This window comes from Sinocyclocheilus grahami, unplaced genomic scaffold (assembly GCF_001515645.1).
Source record: "Sinocyclocheilus grahami isolate Dianchi unplaced genomic scaffold, SAMN03320097.WGS_v1.1 scaffold21.1, whole genome shotgun sequence".
Taxonomy (NCBI): domain Eukaryota; kingdom Metazoa; phylum Chordata; class Actinopteri; order Cypriniformes; family Cyprinidae; genus Sinocyclocheilus; species Sinocyclocheilus grahami.
This window is the reverse complement of record NW_015505200.1, coordinates 2,054,926-2,071,182: the sequence shown is the minus strand read 5'-3', so window position 1 is coordinate 2,071,182 and position 16,257 is coordinate 2,054,926. Positions and strand designations below refer to the sequence as shown.

At 37.2% G+C, this 16,257-nt stretch overlaps 2 protein-coding genes across 2 annotated transcripts in view; both read left to right on the top strand.

Annotated features, from left to right (window-relative positions):
* Positions 1 to 1,111: 1,111 nt before the first annotated feature.
* LOC107557009 (uncharacterized) lies at positions 1,112 to 12,191 on the top strand. The gene is made up of 10 exons (XM_016240297.1): positions 1,112 to 1,604; positions 3,696 to 4,521; positions 5,437 to 5,910; positions 6,790 to 6,938; positions 7,104 to 7,320; positions 8,328 to 8,487; positions 8,586 to 8,677; positions 10,245 to 10,896; positions 11,004 to 11,118; positions 12,050 to 12,191. Exons 2-10 carry the CDS (start codon positions 3,738 to 3,740, stop codon positions 12,134 to 12,136), a joined length of 2,730 nt encoding a protein of 909 aa, XP_016095783.1. The 5' UTR covers positions 1,112 to 1,604; positions 3,696 to 3,737; the 3' UTR covers positions 12,137 to 12,191.
* A 2,757-nt stretch (positions 12,192 to 14,948) lies between these two features.
* LOC107557000 (transmembrane and ubiquitin-like domain-containing protein 1) overlaps positions 14,949 to 16,257 on the top strand; it is a 19,358-nt gene continuing 18,049 nt past the window's right edge. Inside the window, exon 1 of the mRNA XM_016240284.1 lies at positions 14,949 to 15,045. The gene's annotated coding sequence lies outside the window, so the exon portion shown is untranslated. The remainder of the gene's footprint in view (positions 15,046 to 16,257) is intronic.

The following is a 16,257-nucleotide window of genomic DNA, read 5'->3' as shown; positions in this document are numbered from 1 at the left end:
ACAAAAACAGAAAAAAAAAAATAAAAAGATAAACAGAAAGACAGACAGACAGACAGACAGACAGACAGACAGACAGACAGACAGACAGACATAGATAGATAGACAGACACACACACACACACACACACACACACACACAGAGATAGATAAACAGACAGACAGACAGACAGAGATAGACAGAGAGACAGAGAGATAGATAGATAGATAGATAGATAGATAGATAGATAGATAGATAGATAGATAGATAGATAGATAGACACACAGAGATAGACAGACAGACACACAGAGATATATAGATAGATAGATAGATAGATAGATAGATAGATAGATAGACAGACAGACACACAGAGATAGACAGACAAACAGACAGAGATAGATAGACAGACAGACAGACACACAGAGATAGATAGACAGACAGACAGAGATAGATAGATAGATAGATAGATAGATAGATAGATAGATAGATAGATAGATAGATAGATAGACAGACAGACAGACACACAGAGATAGACAGACAGACAGATAGCTAGATAGCTAGATAGACAGACAGACAGACAGACACAAAGAGATAGATAGACAGACAGACAGACAGACAGACAGACAGACACACACAAAGAGACAGACAGACAGACAGACAGACAGACAGACAGACAGACAGAGCTAGATAGATAGATAGCTAGATAGCTAGATAGATAGATAGATAGATAGATAGATAGATAGATAGATAGATAGATAGATAGATAGATAGATAGATAGATAGTTGGGGGAATAGGGAATAATGTATGTACCTTTTAAAAAGAATTAGTACAATGTTATTGTTCTCTAACTTAAAATGTGGAAAAAAGGGAGTATTGTATAATTAATTCAATAATTTAACATTATTTTGTTATAAAGTCAGAAAAAAATAATTATGACAGAGAAAAAAATCTTAACGGCCGACAAACACGTGTTTCCGGACTGCGTCTGTTGACTTCCGGGAACATGGCGATCACCGGGGCGGCGGACGACCACTGGCGGAGTGCAAGGGGAGTGTAACGGAAGGCTGGGCATCCCGAGGTTACAGGCCCTGATAGACGAGGCCGCCGCGGCGACAGGAGATGAGTCTTGTGTACGAGTCTGTATCGAGATCATAAAAAGCGTTAGTTCCGATCAGGCAGCTTTACTTTCACCTATACTGATAATCACTGACTTCAGCTGCTGGGAAAGAGTCGTGCATGTGGATCAAGCCATGTCCTACCGGATCGCACCACATTCACGCACTATATTAGCCATGCTGTAATAAAACTGTCGCCGTTTCGTGACGCGGAGCAAAACAGCCGCAGCTTCAACACGCAGATACTGCGAAATCATCGGTGTAAGTTAGCAGTTCGTTAGCAGCGCTCAGCTCTGCTCCTCTTCCGGGGCCTCAGCAGATGCTCCATAAATCCTGCTTTTACAACATGCCAGCCCCGTTCAAGCCTTTATTAAAGATCAGTTTGTAAATCCACGCAGCTGTGCAGCACAGTTAGCCGTCGAATCGAGAGCAATAATCTTGCCAATGCCACCAGTTCCTGCGTGCGAACTCATCCTCCTGACCCTGCACATCCATCCACTGAGATAAACATGTAAGCCTGCTTTAAAAGACATTATCACACGAGAACTCATGGCAGTGTTGGAGGAAAATCATTTTATGTCTAGTCTGTTTTATAGTGGTACATTTTTTAAAGACAATTCGAGCTTTTTACTGTCACTTCAGGTACAATGAAACTATTAACAAGAGTGCTAAAGAAAACGCTAGACCTTTAAGTCCAGAACTGTTAAAGGAACAGATCACATTAAATTACATTTCTGTCATCATTTACTCACCCTCATGTCGTTCCAAACCAGAATGACTTTCTTCTGTGGAGCACAAAGTTTAGCGAATGAGGAAAATTAGGACAAAAAACACCATTAAAATAGTTCTTATGACTGTATTCCAAGTCTGAAGATATACAAAAGCTTTTTGTGAGCTCATAAATTGTTTATCAGTGAAAATCATGCTTGACAGTTGTGGCCACCATTGAGTTCATTGTATGGAAAAGAACAACTTATAACTGAAATTAATTTGTACTTTAACATATTTTAAAATCAAATTTATTCCTGTGATGGCAAAGCTGAATTTTCAGCAGCCATTACTCCGGGATCAGTGTCACATGATCTTTCAGAAATCATTCTAATATGCTGAGTTGGTGCTCAGGAAATATTTCTGCATGTTATCAATGTTTGTAAATAGTTGTTCTGCTCAATTTGTTTGTGGAAAGCTATAATAATAATTAAAGTTGTTTATACGACTGTATTCCAAGTCTGAAGACGACGTATAATAGCTTTTTGTGAGGAACCAGTAAAGTTATGGTTGCAAAGATATTATTTCACTGAAAATCTTACTTGACAGCTATAAACACCATTGAGTTCTTTGTATGGAAAAGAGCAGCTTGGACATACAGCTATAAATATCTCCTTTTGTGTTCCATGCAAGTAACAAGGTCAAATGGGTTTGAAACAACATGAGGGTGAATAAATGATGACAGAATTTTCATTAAAGGGGGCAAATGTTGTTGAAATACCATTAAAATAGTCCAAGAATGTTGTTGTTCTCCGAGACGACCACTTTCTTGGCTAACTGATGATGTGGTTATAGGATCAGTGTTTCCATAGTGACTAGTCCAACCATTGACACTGACAACAGACGCACTTATAATGTCAGTCTCTGTTTACAGCAGTTGGACTCATAATGCAATATTCAACTTACAATATTTGGATTAGTGCTTGTTTGAGGTGCATTTTTCAAATTTTTTTTTTTTTAATGTGGTCCCTCTAATCCTGATTATGTGATTGTACTGTTCCGAAGTTTGGGGTCAGTATTTATTTTTTTTAAAGAAGTCTCTTATATTCACTAAGACACAAAATAAGTAAGAACAGTAATACAGTGAAATATTACTACAATTTAATAATACAAGTTATATGTCTCTATTTCTGTGATGACAAAGCTGAATTTTCAGTAGCCATTACTCCAATCTTTAGTCTCACATGATCCTTCAGAAATCATTCTAATGTGCTTATTTAGTGCTCACGAAATATTTTTTATTATTATCAGTGTTGAAGGCAGTTGTGCTGCTTAATATTTTTTGGGAAACCATGCTACATTATACAGGATTCTTTAAAAGTTCAAAACAGCAGCATGTATTAGAAATATAATTTCTTTGTAACAATGTAAAAGCCTTTACAGTCATTTTATAAAATTTTGAATAAAAGTGCTAATTTCTTTAAAGAAAATCTTACTGACCCCAAACTTTAGTGTTCATCCTTGTCTGGATAGCTGTTTTTAAAGTTTTGTATCTGGATCAACCTTAAAATCAGTATAATTTTATTATTGTGTAATGTGGATGAAAACCGTCTTAATTGATAAATGAGGTCTGATTCAGATGTGAGGACGGGATATCCTCTCCTCCGCTCAGCCCCTGATGGACAGGGCACATCAGCCTGACAATTCTCAAGTTACCGTCTATTTCTGGAGCACCTCCTGCCTGATTCATTCGTGTGGAGATGAGTTTCTATAAGTGCTGAACCATAATGTTGCATCTGTCTGTGGTTTAGCACTAAAAGCTGCTGGAGAAAGACTGATAAAATCATTTGTACTATGAAGTGTACTCTATAAAATATGTGCTTTCTGTTTGTAGGAATGTTCTTTTGAACTTCACTGTTGGACCACCCTATATACCATGCTGGGGCTGCCTGTATGCTTTGGCCTCTTAACCTGCAGGAGATTCTCCTCGCCCCACCAGCCTTCTCGCCTACTGAGTCTAGGTGCTCTCACTAGTATGTACACTACGCGTATGTACAGCGGTGGTGGGGGCAAGCCAGGTCGCCGCATCGGCCTGATGGGAGGAGGGCCGCCCATGCTGGAGAACCACCATCATCCGCTCCCGCCTCATCACCCTCATGTCCATCAGCCTCAGAGCTACCCACCTGTTTATCAAGCCCGTCTAGACACCCACCGGCCCCATTACCAGACCCACCAGCACTACCACACACACCCTCAAGTCACCCACCTCCCCCCTCCACACTACCAGCCCCATGCGCATTTGCACCACGGCAAGAAGAAGACATGGAACTTCATCCACGAGAAGATGAGCTACGACACCTTCTTCACTATGAAGCGGCTGATCGATCGCTCGCACACGGTGGATGAAGTTCTACGCTGGGTCACCCAGAATCCAGGGAAGATCTCGCACAATCATTACCCCATTGCCCTACAGAAGATCGGTCAGCTCCTGGTGCTGCAGCAGGCTGGAGGTCAGGTGGGTGGGAGCGGATCAGGTGGCGGTGGAGGAGCAGGTGACGGAGCCTTGCCTGCGTCCTCTGCCGGAGTTTCGGGGGAGAACGCCATACGTCAGATTCTGGATAATCAGGATTTTCAGACGCTGTGTGATGCCATTGTCAATGACTGCTCCAAGTTCGACAACTTCAGCATTGTTAACTGCCTTTATGCTGTAGCGGCTCTTGGTGAGTCCTTCACGTTTAGTTCAGTAGCTAAAGTGAATGTACTGTAGTTAGATAACATGGTAAGGAACTTTAAAATATTACGTTTTGCACTGTTTTTAGATTATTAAGCAAATGACATTGACATTGAACATGACTAATGCATCAAAAGGTCATATTTCATTATTTACATTAAACAGGTTAATTGAAATTACGTGCTAGAAAATATTCTTAAAGGATTTAATAATAATACTATTTAAAATAATCATTTATTTAAAGAAAAAGAGAAAGCCTAGACTTTCTATATATATATATATAAAAATTACCAAGAATATTTATTAGGCGAAAAAAAAGTTCCAAAGTGCGCAGTGCAAACACAAAATAGTTTCTGTACCAGCTTGAATTTATGCAGTTATTAAAGCAAAAGGATGTCCAAATACTAAGAAAATTATTCAAAAATTCAAGAAAACAAAAAAAAAACAATAATAAAAATAAAAAGTCGTTTGAAATGGCTTTAGATGTAGTATAGCTCAGTTCGAAAATATTTTGTTTATTTAAAAAGTTTAAAAACAAATAAATATTTGAAAAATATTTTATATTTATAATAATTATAATAATAATTTATTTAAGAACAGAGAAAACCTGCACACAATATTCAAGGAAAAAAAAAATTGTAGAGTGCAAACACTAAATATGTTTTCCATAGCAGATCTTATGTATGTTGTTATTAAAGCAAAAGGGTGCCCAAATACTTGGAAAACATTTTAAGAATGAGATTGTTGTTGAAATACTTTTAGGTGAAGTGTAGCATGACACTCTTGACACTGCTTCATATGCCATGTCAATGACCCAGTTACAGTCTAATGTTTCTTGACATAATATTTTAATATAAAAACATGTATTGTTGTATTGATCTTGTGTGTTCTTCATCTCACTCAGGGCTGCCCAGTGGCTCTCAGATCGTGCAGGTTCTGGAGGAAGAGTCCCAGGCTCGGCTGTCCCAGTTTAACCAAAAGGACATCTCCATGGTTTTCAGCAGCAGCATGAAGCTTCATCCGTCCAGCCAGCATCCCTTGATTGAATCATGTCTCGCAGGGCTAGAGAAGAATATTGAGCGGGAGCGCCACCCTCAGACTCTCTTCCTCTTGCTCTCCTACTACCGCACTAAATGGAGAGCGCTGCGGGCGGCAGATGGAGTTTCCCCTGAGCAGCTGGTGGTGAACCGGAAGATCCTGCGGCTGGTGAAGCACACGCTGACCAGCGTTAGCAGCGTCAGGGACCATGAGATGGCTCTGCTGGATGAGATGCTGTCAGCTTGTGCCAGGGAGGCTAGCAACAAGAGCCTCGAGCTTATCTTCAGCTCTCACCTCTTCTACCAGAACAGGCAGGAGAAGTTTGTGAGCAGCCTTGCAGGTGAGTTCGCAACACATTTGGGTGGCAGTCATGGAGGGGCGCAGTCGTGGCCTAATGGTTAGAGAGTCGGACTTGTAACACAAACGAGTTACTAGTCCGAGTCTCGGTACTCACAGGAATTGTAGGTGGGGGGAGTGACTGACCAGCGCTCTTCCACCTTCAATACCACGACTGAGGTGAGACCCTTGAGCAAGGCACCGAACTGCTCCCTGAGCGCCGCAGCAAAATTGGCTGCCCACTGCTCCGGGCGTGTGTTCACGGTGTGTGTGTGTGTTTCACTACTCACTGCTCTGTGTGCACTTGGATGGGACAAATTCCAAGTATGGGACACCATACTTGGCTACACGTCATGGCTGTCACTCACTTCATAATGTTAGCATGCAAAAATTAGAGACAATTTTACTACACTACAGTAATACTGTCTGAAAAGGAAAAATATAGGAACAGTTTAGACTATAATGAAACTTGTGTAATTATTTACTTGTTGTGACGCTGTTTATGTTTGAACCCTGTATTTTACATGTTCACTACCTTTCAAAAGCAACTAAAAAAGCAACTTTAAAAAAAAAAAAAATGTTTTTGAAAGTAGTCTGTTATGTTCACCAAGGCTGCATTTGATAAAAAATACAGTTAAAGCAGTAATATTGATAAATGATAGGCAAACAGAAATTATTGTTCATAATTCTGAAATTTCTATTTATTTATTTAAATGCTATTTATTATTTTAAATGCTGAGTATGTGTCAATAGAGAAGTAATCTGAGTAGTTCCGGCATCTTCCGGCAGGTACTAACTGGGCCAATTTTGACCACTTGGTATACAATGCCATTTTTGGTTCTGTGAACTATTTCTTTGTACTAAACCCTTTTTATCTTTTTAGAAGAGTTGCCTAAAAAGGTTGATAGCATTGCGCCTTACACCATGGCCCTCATCGCCAAATACATCGCTCGCCATCGTCTCAGAGAAACGCGCTTACTAGACACTATCGCTGACTTCTTGGTCAAGAAGGGTGAATACTTGGACAGCAAGGTTAGACAACGTGTCCAGTTTCAGTATTAAAGAGTTGTTTCTATAGGAAAGAACCTGAGTAAAATAAAAACAAATTTTCATTTTCCATATTATATAATGCTGATAAAACCAAATGAGCAATGTGTTGTATTTAACTTTGCCCCTTTCCGCATTTTCTCTGTCTAGGTGATCCAGAAACTTGTTTTCCCGTTCAGTCGTATGAGTTATCGGCCGGCTAATGAAGCTCAGTTTTTCTCCAAGCTGGAGATGGTGCTTGAACTAAAGGCTCTGAGCTCTCCGCTGGCCACCGTAAACATCCTCATGTCTTTGTTCCAGCTGGGTCATTTTCCTGGGCTTGTTCTTCACCGTGTCTTCTCTCCATCGTTCATCAGTAATGTCACCAGTGAGTTGGAGTTCGTCATTACTGAATGCTTGTTTTGAAAGCCAACTGGCATGTTTGTGGAGTGCTAAGAAGACTAGTGCTTGTCTCTTGAAAAGATAAAATAGTCAGCCTTTAAATATCCTTATTTGCTCAGATGGTTCAAGGCTTTGTGTTTTTTTTTTTTTTAATGTTTAATGAAACTTATAATATCCTGGTTACACAAGTAAACACTAAAGCTGCCTTAGACCAGTACACACTCTTGCAAATACATAATAGGGAACAGATAGCAATAGTGACCTCTGCTGGTGGATTTATTTTTTCTTTACATAATTTTCAGTGCAATTCTCTAAAATTATACTTTACTGTAGCAATATTTTACAGTCTGCTGATAAAAGACCCACAAAACTGAATTCCAGAAAGCATGAAGAAACGCCTAGGTCATATTTCATATAATTAAAAAACTGTCATGATGTGTGCTTTACAAATGATCAGCTAAATAAAATTAAAAAAATGTCACCTTACAGAAAAAAGATTTGTGATTCATTTTCATGAAAGAAGTCTTTAGAAGTCAAGTGGTTCTTTCAATAGGCTTTTTTATACAAAAGTTTAAGTTTGGGGTTGGTAAGTTATTTATTTATTTATTTTTTGTAAAGAAGTATTTTATGCTCAACAAGGCTGCATTTATTTGATCATAAATTCAGTAAAAAACAGCAAAATTGCGAAATATTAGTGCAATTCAAAATAATTGTTTTCTGTTTTAAAATAATTTATTGCTGTGATGGCAAAGCTGAATTTTCAGCAGCCATTACTCCAATCTTCAGTGTCACATGATCCTTCAGAAATCATTCTAATACACTGATTTGGTGCTCAAGAAACAATTTATTATTATTATCAGTGTTGAAAACAGTTGTGCTGCTAAATATTTGTGTGGAAATCGTGATTCTTTGGTGAATAGAAAGCTCAAAATAACAACATTTATTAGAATTTTTTGTAACAATGTTAAAGTGTTTACTGTCACTTGTTTGTAGACAGCCCATATGCCCTGATTGTACGTCGATACCTTTCACTACTGGATGCAGCCGTAGAGCTGGAATACAGGGACTACACTGGACCCCGCCTTCAGGATAGCCACAAAGTGCTCATGTTCGACCACGCTTTAACTGCAGATGAGGTGAACCGCAAATACAGGTAAGTGACTTTAGAAATCTGCCAGTATCCTGAAATCCAGAAGAGATGTTGCATCAGTTTGTCCAGGTAACAGTGAGCTCAGTGTGTTTGTGTTGCAGTTATAAAGGTCTGGTTGCGGAGGCACTCCGGCAGCTTGTTGGTGAACACGGCTACAAACAAGATGAAGTTCTCGCACCAGGATATTACACAGGTCTTTTTTGTTGTTGTTGTAATCCAGTCTTTTGTGTAGAAGTCACCTGATATAGATAATTGGATGGCCGGAGAGCAGGGTAGCCGTTGACCAATATAAAGCTGATATAGGTCTATATGATATCGCGGTAACACTTTACAATAAGGTTCATTAGTTAAACATTAGTTAATATATTAACTAACATGAACTAACCATGAGCAATATTTTTTTTTTTAATGTTTAATGAAACTTATAATATCCTGGTTACACAAGTAAACACTAAAGCTGCCTTAGACCAGTACACACTCTTGCAAATACATAATAGGGAACAGATAGCAATAGTGACCTCTGCTGGTGGATTTATTTTTTCTTTACATAATTTTCAGTGCAATTCTCTAAAATTATACTTTACTGTAGCAATATTTTACAGTCTGCTGATAAAAGACCCACAAAACTGAATTCCAGAAAGCATGAAGAAACGCCTAGGTCATATTTCATATAATTAAAAAACTGTCATGATGTGTGCTTTACAAATGATCAGCTAAATAAAATTAAAAAAATGTCACCTTACAGAAAAAAGATTTGTGATTCATTTTCATGAAAGAAGTCTTTAGAAGTCAAGTGGTTCTTTCAATAGGCTTTTTTATACAAAAGTTTAAGTTTGGGGTTGGTAAGTTATTTATTTATTTATTTTTTGTAAAGAAGTCTTTTATGCTCAACAAGGCTGCATTTATTTGATCATAAATTCAGTAAAAAACAGCAAAATTGCGAAATATTAGTGCAATTCAAAATAATTGTTTTCTGTTTTAAAATAATTTATTGCTGTGATGGCAAAGCTGAATTTTCAGCAGCCATTACTCCAATCTTCAGTGTCACATGATCCTTCAGAAATCATTCTAATACACGCTCTATTTATTTTAAAGATGGTTAAATAACACATACATAATGTCTGCAATGAAGTTTATATTTATTTTACGTAAAGGTTTACTTAAATCATAAAGTTCCAAAGTAAACTAAAGCCCCAAAAATAAAAAAAGTAAAGTCCCAAAAATAGATCAAAATCCCACTTCCGACACTTAACAACCAAACAGAAAAATGTACTGGCTGATGATGATCATTAAAAAATGCCAAATATTGTCCATGGCTATTCTATGCATGAATTCTAAAATGTATTATTATTATTATTAATGTTAATAATTAATATTTAAGACCAATTATAAAAGAAAAGGTGTCCTATTATTATGTGATAGACAAAATGCTGCACATTTCTTTGTGAAATTAAAATATGTAGAATAACATTAACTGAACTGAAATTAAAACAAACCCCAAAGCAAACAAATAAATAAATCATACAAATAAAAGAAATCTCTTCATATAAATAAGGCTTTGTCTGTGCTCTTTCGTTTAAAATTAGAGGCAACCACTGTATTTCAATCATGATCCAAGCATGCAGCATGAGCAGTTTTTAATCTAAGTGTAATTTCGAAACAAAAACAGAATAGTCTGACTTTAGCTTTGTGAAACTATACTTCATAAAACACATCTGCATGAAACAAAACACATTGATGTCCCATTTCTCTTATGGCAGATTTCCTGCTGTGGATCGACAGCACGGGCCGCGTCCTCCCCATCAGAACAGGCACACCAGCAGCATCATTAGCAGCAGGTTCAACCGCGTGTGTAGTACTGAACCTCAAATCTCCGGAGGGGCCTGGCTCTGTCGCGGCCCTCACTACTGACTTCCAGAAGTTCTCTCCCTTTGCCCAGTCACTTGAGGAAGGGGCCGACAAACGAGCAGGAGAGGAGTCTGCCTTCCTCTCCACTCACATGCGTCCCCCAGCAGCAGGAGGAGGATCTCAGAGGGTCGGCCCTAATGGAAAGGTCCCGCTGGACTACAACCCATATTACACCACTTCAGATTATTACTCGACTCTAGCCAAGGAACACTCTCTGGAGAGCCAGGACAGCTCCACCCTCAGTAGCCCCTCAGACTGCCTGACTCAGACAGCGGTTGCCCCGCAAGACTCCCTGTTCCAGTTCTCCATTGGAAAAATCCTGGAGGATGAGGGAGGTGCTGCGACAGGAGCGAACCCGGGGCCAGACTGTGAGATCACTACATTTTACGAAGGTGTTTCGTACCCAGAGGGTGGCGAGAGTGATGTTGTAGCCACTTCTCCACTGCAGCTTCACAACCCAGACAACCCTGAAGCTGACCGGACCACAGGAGAGCAGGTGAAGAGGTCAGTCCTTCCTTAATCATTCAATCAAATATATATGCCATCTGGGCTTGAATGTCTTGCTCATTATCTTTAATTAACCCATTCTTTCTGGCCTTCCTCACATGCAGGGTTATTATGTCTGTAAATGATAAATGGCATTACTGCCATAATTCTGACGTGCTGGTCGGATCCAGGGCAATGAGAGACCGTCACCTGCAGTTATTGGGCTACATCATACTACAGGTGAACACTGAACAATATATTTGATTTATTCACTTTTTAATTTCTTGCAGGCTTAAGATATAATATATGCAGTCTAGTTTATTTTAAATAGTAGATACCCACCAATATTTGGTATCCGACTTATTTTTAATAGCAGAATATATAATGTTTTATGTTACAGGAAATATTACAAATCTGTAATCAAACCTAATCTAATTGCAACTATTTTCTTTAAAAATAAAACAGAATACTAAAATCGGTAAAGTCAATTTATATGTACATATTAAAATACATATTAAAACTATAATTTTTAGTTTGTCTAAAAAAAATCAGTTTGCATGGGGAAAATTATAGCAATAAAAAATTTTTTTCTTAAATTAATACTTTTATTTAGCAAGGAGATATTAAATTGACCAAGAGACAGTTAAAAACATTTCTAATGTTACAAAAAAAATCTTTCAAATAAATGCTGTTAATTTGATTCATGAAATTAACTTTTTTTTCATCAAAGAATTATGAAAAAAAGTATCACCATTTCCACAAAAATATTAATCAGCACAACTGTTTTCAACTTTGATGTAACAAGAAATTGAATAGTATATGAATGGATAAATAGATTGATTCAGAATGATTTCTGAAGGATCATGTGACACTGAAGACTGGAGTAATGACTGCTGAAAATTCAGCTTTACCATCAAAGGAATACATTACTGTTTAAAATTTATTAAAATAGAACAGTTATTTTAAATTGTAATAATATTTCACAACAGTACATTTTTACTGTATTTTTGATCAAATAAACTTGCTAAATAGAGTTAAATCTTTACTATATCATTAAGGTAACAATAGATTATGGAAAAATTATCAAAAATCACATTGAATTTACAAAAAAAAAAATCACAATATTTATATAATATCTATAAAACGTAATTTACTCGTATTTTACTTGCAGTTGCCCTATTTGGAGTTGGAGAAGTTGAACGGGATAGAGGAAGTGAAGCAGTACCTACACAAAAAGCTGCTGGAGGTTCCTTTATGACGACATAAATGGAGTGTGTGTTTGTGAGCTTCATCCACAGTTTCAAGAGTTTTTGTTGTTTTCAGAAAGACTTGGTGTACGTATGTGTCCGTGTGTGTATGTGAGCGTCTGTATGTGCGTTTGTACACAGGATGTGAACAGTCCTTGTTTTCAGGACAAAAATTCAGCTGACACAAGGAGTCTGGGCGGGTGTTATTGTTATTTTTTAATTACACAGATCATTCTTTTTTGGGCAAAGTTCAAAATAATATATGTAGTCTAACTGTGTTTGGATGATACAGCTTATTCAGCGTCATCAAGCAAATATTACTTCCCTCAGCAAATGATCAAGGGCCATTTCAGTCTCAATGGACAGTATATTTACATCACACAAAATCAGCAGCACTTCTCAAACGTTTTATATTTATTTTGTTCAGAGTGAGTGTTTTTTGGTATATTTGGGGGTGAAAAGAGTGAGTGGTTTATTATTATATGCTCCCCAGCATTTTATTTTAGCTTTTGATAGTGTTCCCACATCCTCTTTTGTGTCCTCACTGTAATTTTGGTGTGTTTAGGTGCAAATTTGGGAGCAGGAACTAAGTTTGTCTTTTGGGGCAAGTATAGTATAGTATATTTTATGGATGTGGACACAAGTGTGCTGGGGTCTGGTGATGAGCCACAGCTATTTGTATTTCAGACGCTGCCACCACGACCACTGCTGCTCTTTGATTTTAAACCTGAGGGTTTAGAAATAAATATGGAAGTATATATATATATTAAGAAATAAATGGGGATGTTAATTAAGTCTTATGATGTGAACTGTATGGAGTTACAGAACAGAAAAAGTTGGAATGTATAAGAATTATTATATGCAGGAAGGGGTTGTGTTTATGTATTTTATTTTCTCAAAATGATTAACCGTTTTGGTGTCATGTGAGGGGAAAAGCAATGCACAAAGTTGACTGCAGGATAGTTATTAAATAATGTTTTCATCTCTCCATTGTGGAGAATGTTGCATTTTTAGATTGTGCCTTTAGGGTATGAATATGTCCTCACTGTAATCTTCAGACAAATTCTAAACAAAAAGCTTAATGAAAGTCTTCTATGAAAAGACAAGTAAATGTAGCTGCATTTAAAAAAAATTGTGTTAATTTCATCATTAAAAATAAATTAATTTATGGAATCCAGTTGGATTTATCATATTCATTTTTGTCACAGTGACAGGCAACAATCTAGTGTGATATTTAAGTATTATCATAGTTTATTTTAATAAGTACAAAATTAATTTCAATTAAAGCCAAAAAGATTTGATATATCGAGGTCTTGCTTACATTCACATGATTCGAGAAGCTTGATATGAACAGCATAAAGAACCTAAAATCAGATATTAACATGGAAGATGTATTTTGTGCTAGTCAACCACATACCACTTTCTCTGTGTGCATTTGCTTTGCTTTTTCTTTAGAGGGAAAGATAATTTATTATGGGAAGTGAATGTAAGTGGACTGTGTGAGTGTAGATCTTCTTTATGCATCAAAGAGAAAGGAAAACTTGAAATCGCATCATATGACCCCTTTAAATTTAATTGTATCCAACTTAAGACCATAAAAAATATTAGAAATCTTTTATAAACATGCCTTAGAAAACAACGTTACTCGTGTGCATCTTGAGACAAAACAATGGCACTAACATATTTTAAGATCAGTCAGTGCAAGTTTCTTTCAGTTAAAACAGAATAGACATGCATTTTTGTCTTGCATGTGAAACCGGGGGGAAAAGTCATAAACTTGAGCTTAAAAATCCTGCAGATACCCTGATACTTTTATACTTTTGTTTCGCTGACCATTGAGTTCTATTCTATATAAATTATTATTAGTATGATTAATATTTTTATTATTATCAATAGTTTGTTACAGCTTCATTTCAATTACCCTCGTGTTGTTCCATTTCTGTTGGACTTTCTTTCTTTCTGCGGAACACAAAGGAAGATAGTTTAGTAAAAAAAAAATGTATCTATTATTAATTATTAGTATTATTAATAATATTTTATTAACATTATTTTATTTCAGCTTCATTTCAATTACCGAAAATGGTAGTTTGTTAACAATATGTCTCATCTGCGGATAAGTCCTCATCAAAAGTTGAATATGTAAATCTTGATGATTGACTTCAAAAGGGATTATGCCCTGATCTTAAAGCTGGCCTGTCAAACCTAACGGATTCAGCCCATTAACACAGTCTGATCAGGTGCGAGTGGCAGCTCCGAGTTTGTCCAACACATCAGCATCTGTGTGTGAAGGACAGACAGTAAGCAACATCTTCAGATGATCTAGTTGCAAAATACATGCACCACTTATTCACTAAAAGAGCAGCGCCTGTTCATTTTGGCACAGCTGCATTGACAGCGAAAGTGTTAGAATTTTCTTAAAAAAAACCTTCTCCCAAAAATGAAATTTCTGTCATCATTTACTCTCATGTCGTTCCAAATCTGTATGACTGACTTTCATCTGCGGAACACAAGAAAATATATTTTAAAGAATGTTGTTTTGATGGCTATTAAGACATTAATTAAAATATATTTCATGTTCCACTGAAGAAAAAGTGAGCAAATTCCGACAGTTTTTTAGTTTTGGGGTGAACTATCCCTTTAAATACTTTCTACTTACAGAATTAGGTTTGTCAGTTTACGTATACATTAATAATTTTAATAATATATAAATTTGTTAAGCTGTAAAGTTATCTGTGATTAAAAATATCGAGAAAAAAAGGTTTAATTTTGACTAGACAATTAGTTGTCTAAGAAGTATTTTGAAGGTAAGTTTTTTAACCGGAAGTAGTCATTGTGGCATCATTCTCTCCTGCAGTGATCAGGAAGCGCAGACGTTAAACGGTGCAAATTATGGACCATCATACGATGTGATATGTCAACGGTAAGTCATTTTCGGAGCCTCAGAGATGTTTGTACAAAGTTTTAATTCCACTCATTTCGAGGACCCATTCAGTTGATGCGTAGCTAAAGGAAACAGCTGTGTTGAGCGCGTGTTAGCTGCTCTCGAGCTTGATTCGGTGGCTGTAGCGGTGCGCGAGCGCTGACCTGCCTTTACGTTCACGGACAGATTTTCACTAAAAAAAAAAACTCACACCTGATACTTATCAGACCGAAACTCATGGATTTAGAAGAGATGAGAATTGGCAATTTTTTGTAAAAAAAAAAAAAAAAAATTAAACTTTTTTTTTTGTGAATGTATTGGTTACGTGGCTGTTGAGATCTGTATTGTTTCCTGTTCGTGTTCTTAACTTTCCATTACAATTCACGATTAGACGCGTAAATTCACCTGTCGTTCATGCGTACGATCACACCTGTGTATTTAAATGATGCTTTTAAAAAGGTATTACTTATAAAGCGGTATCTCAGCCAGTAATGAAAAGTATGACATGATGTATTCACCCTCATGTTGTGTCAAACCCGTGTCACTATTTCTGTGGAGCAGAAGAGGAGATGTTTGGCAAAATGACAGCTTCTCTTCACTTTAATTGTATGGGGTAAGATGATGTGAAAAGTGATTGATTAACACTGTCAGACTGTAATGTTCTGCCTAACATCTCTTCTTTTGTTTCACGAATGAAAGAAAGTCATAGAGGTTTGAAACACATTCTGAGGAACATATTCTACCCTCTTTGCTCTTGAGAAATGTACTGTGCAGTGGACTGCATGCGTAATGAAAGCAGCTGTCATCAGGCAGCATAAGAATACGACCCCTAATATGTTGATGTCCACAGTTAAAGGTGCAATAGGTGATTGTCTTCAGAAACATATTTTGTTATGCTGGTTGAAAGTCTCTTCACATCCCGATAGCAATCATTAAGTTAAGTGGTCTAAATATATTCGGTGGAAGGCGTAGGACCAAGAAATGTACGTCCAATCAAAACACTCGGTCCGAGCGTTTTAATTGGTTTTCCTACCTGCCTGTCAACATACGTATTAGCATACCTCTGCACACCCGGTTCGCGCAGACAGGATACGTCATCAGCGCGTTCACGCACGCTGTGCAGACAGTGCGAGGATGGCAGACAAACATCAACAACCCGATCTTCCTTCCTGGTATTGTAGTACTTTTAAATTTTTTTCACCGATGAATGAC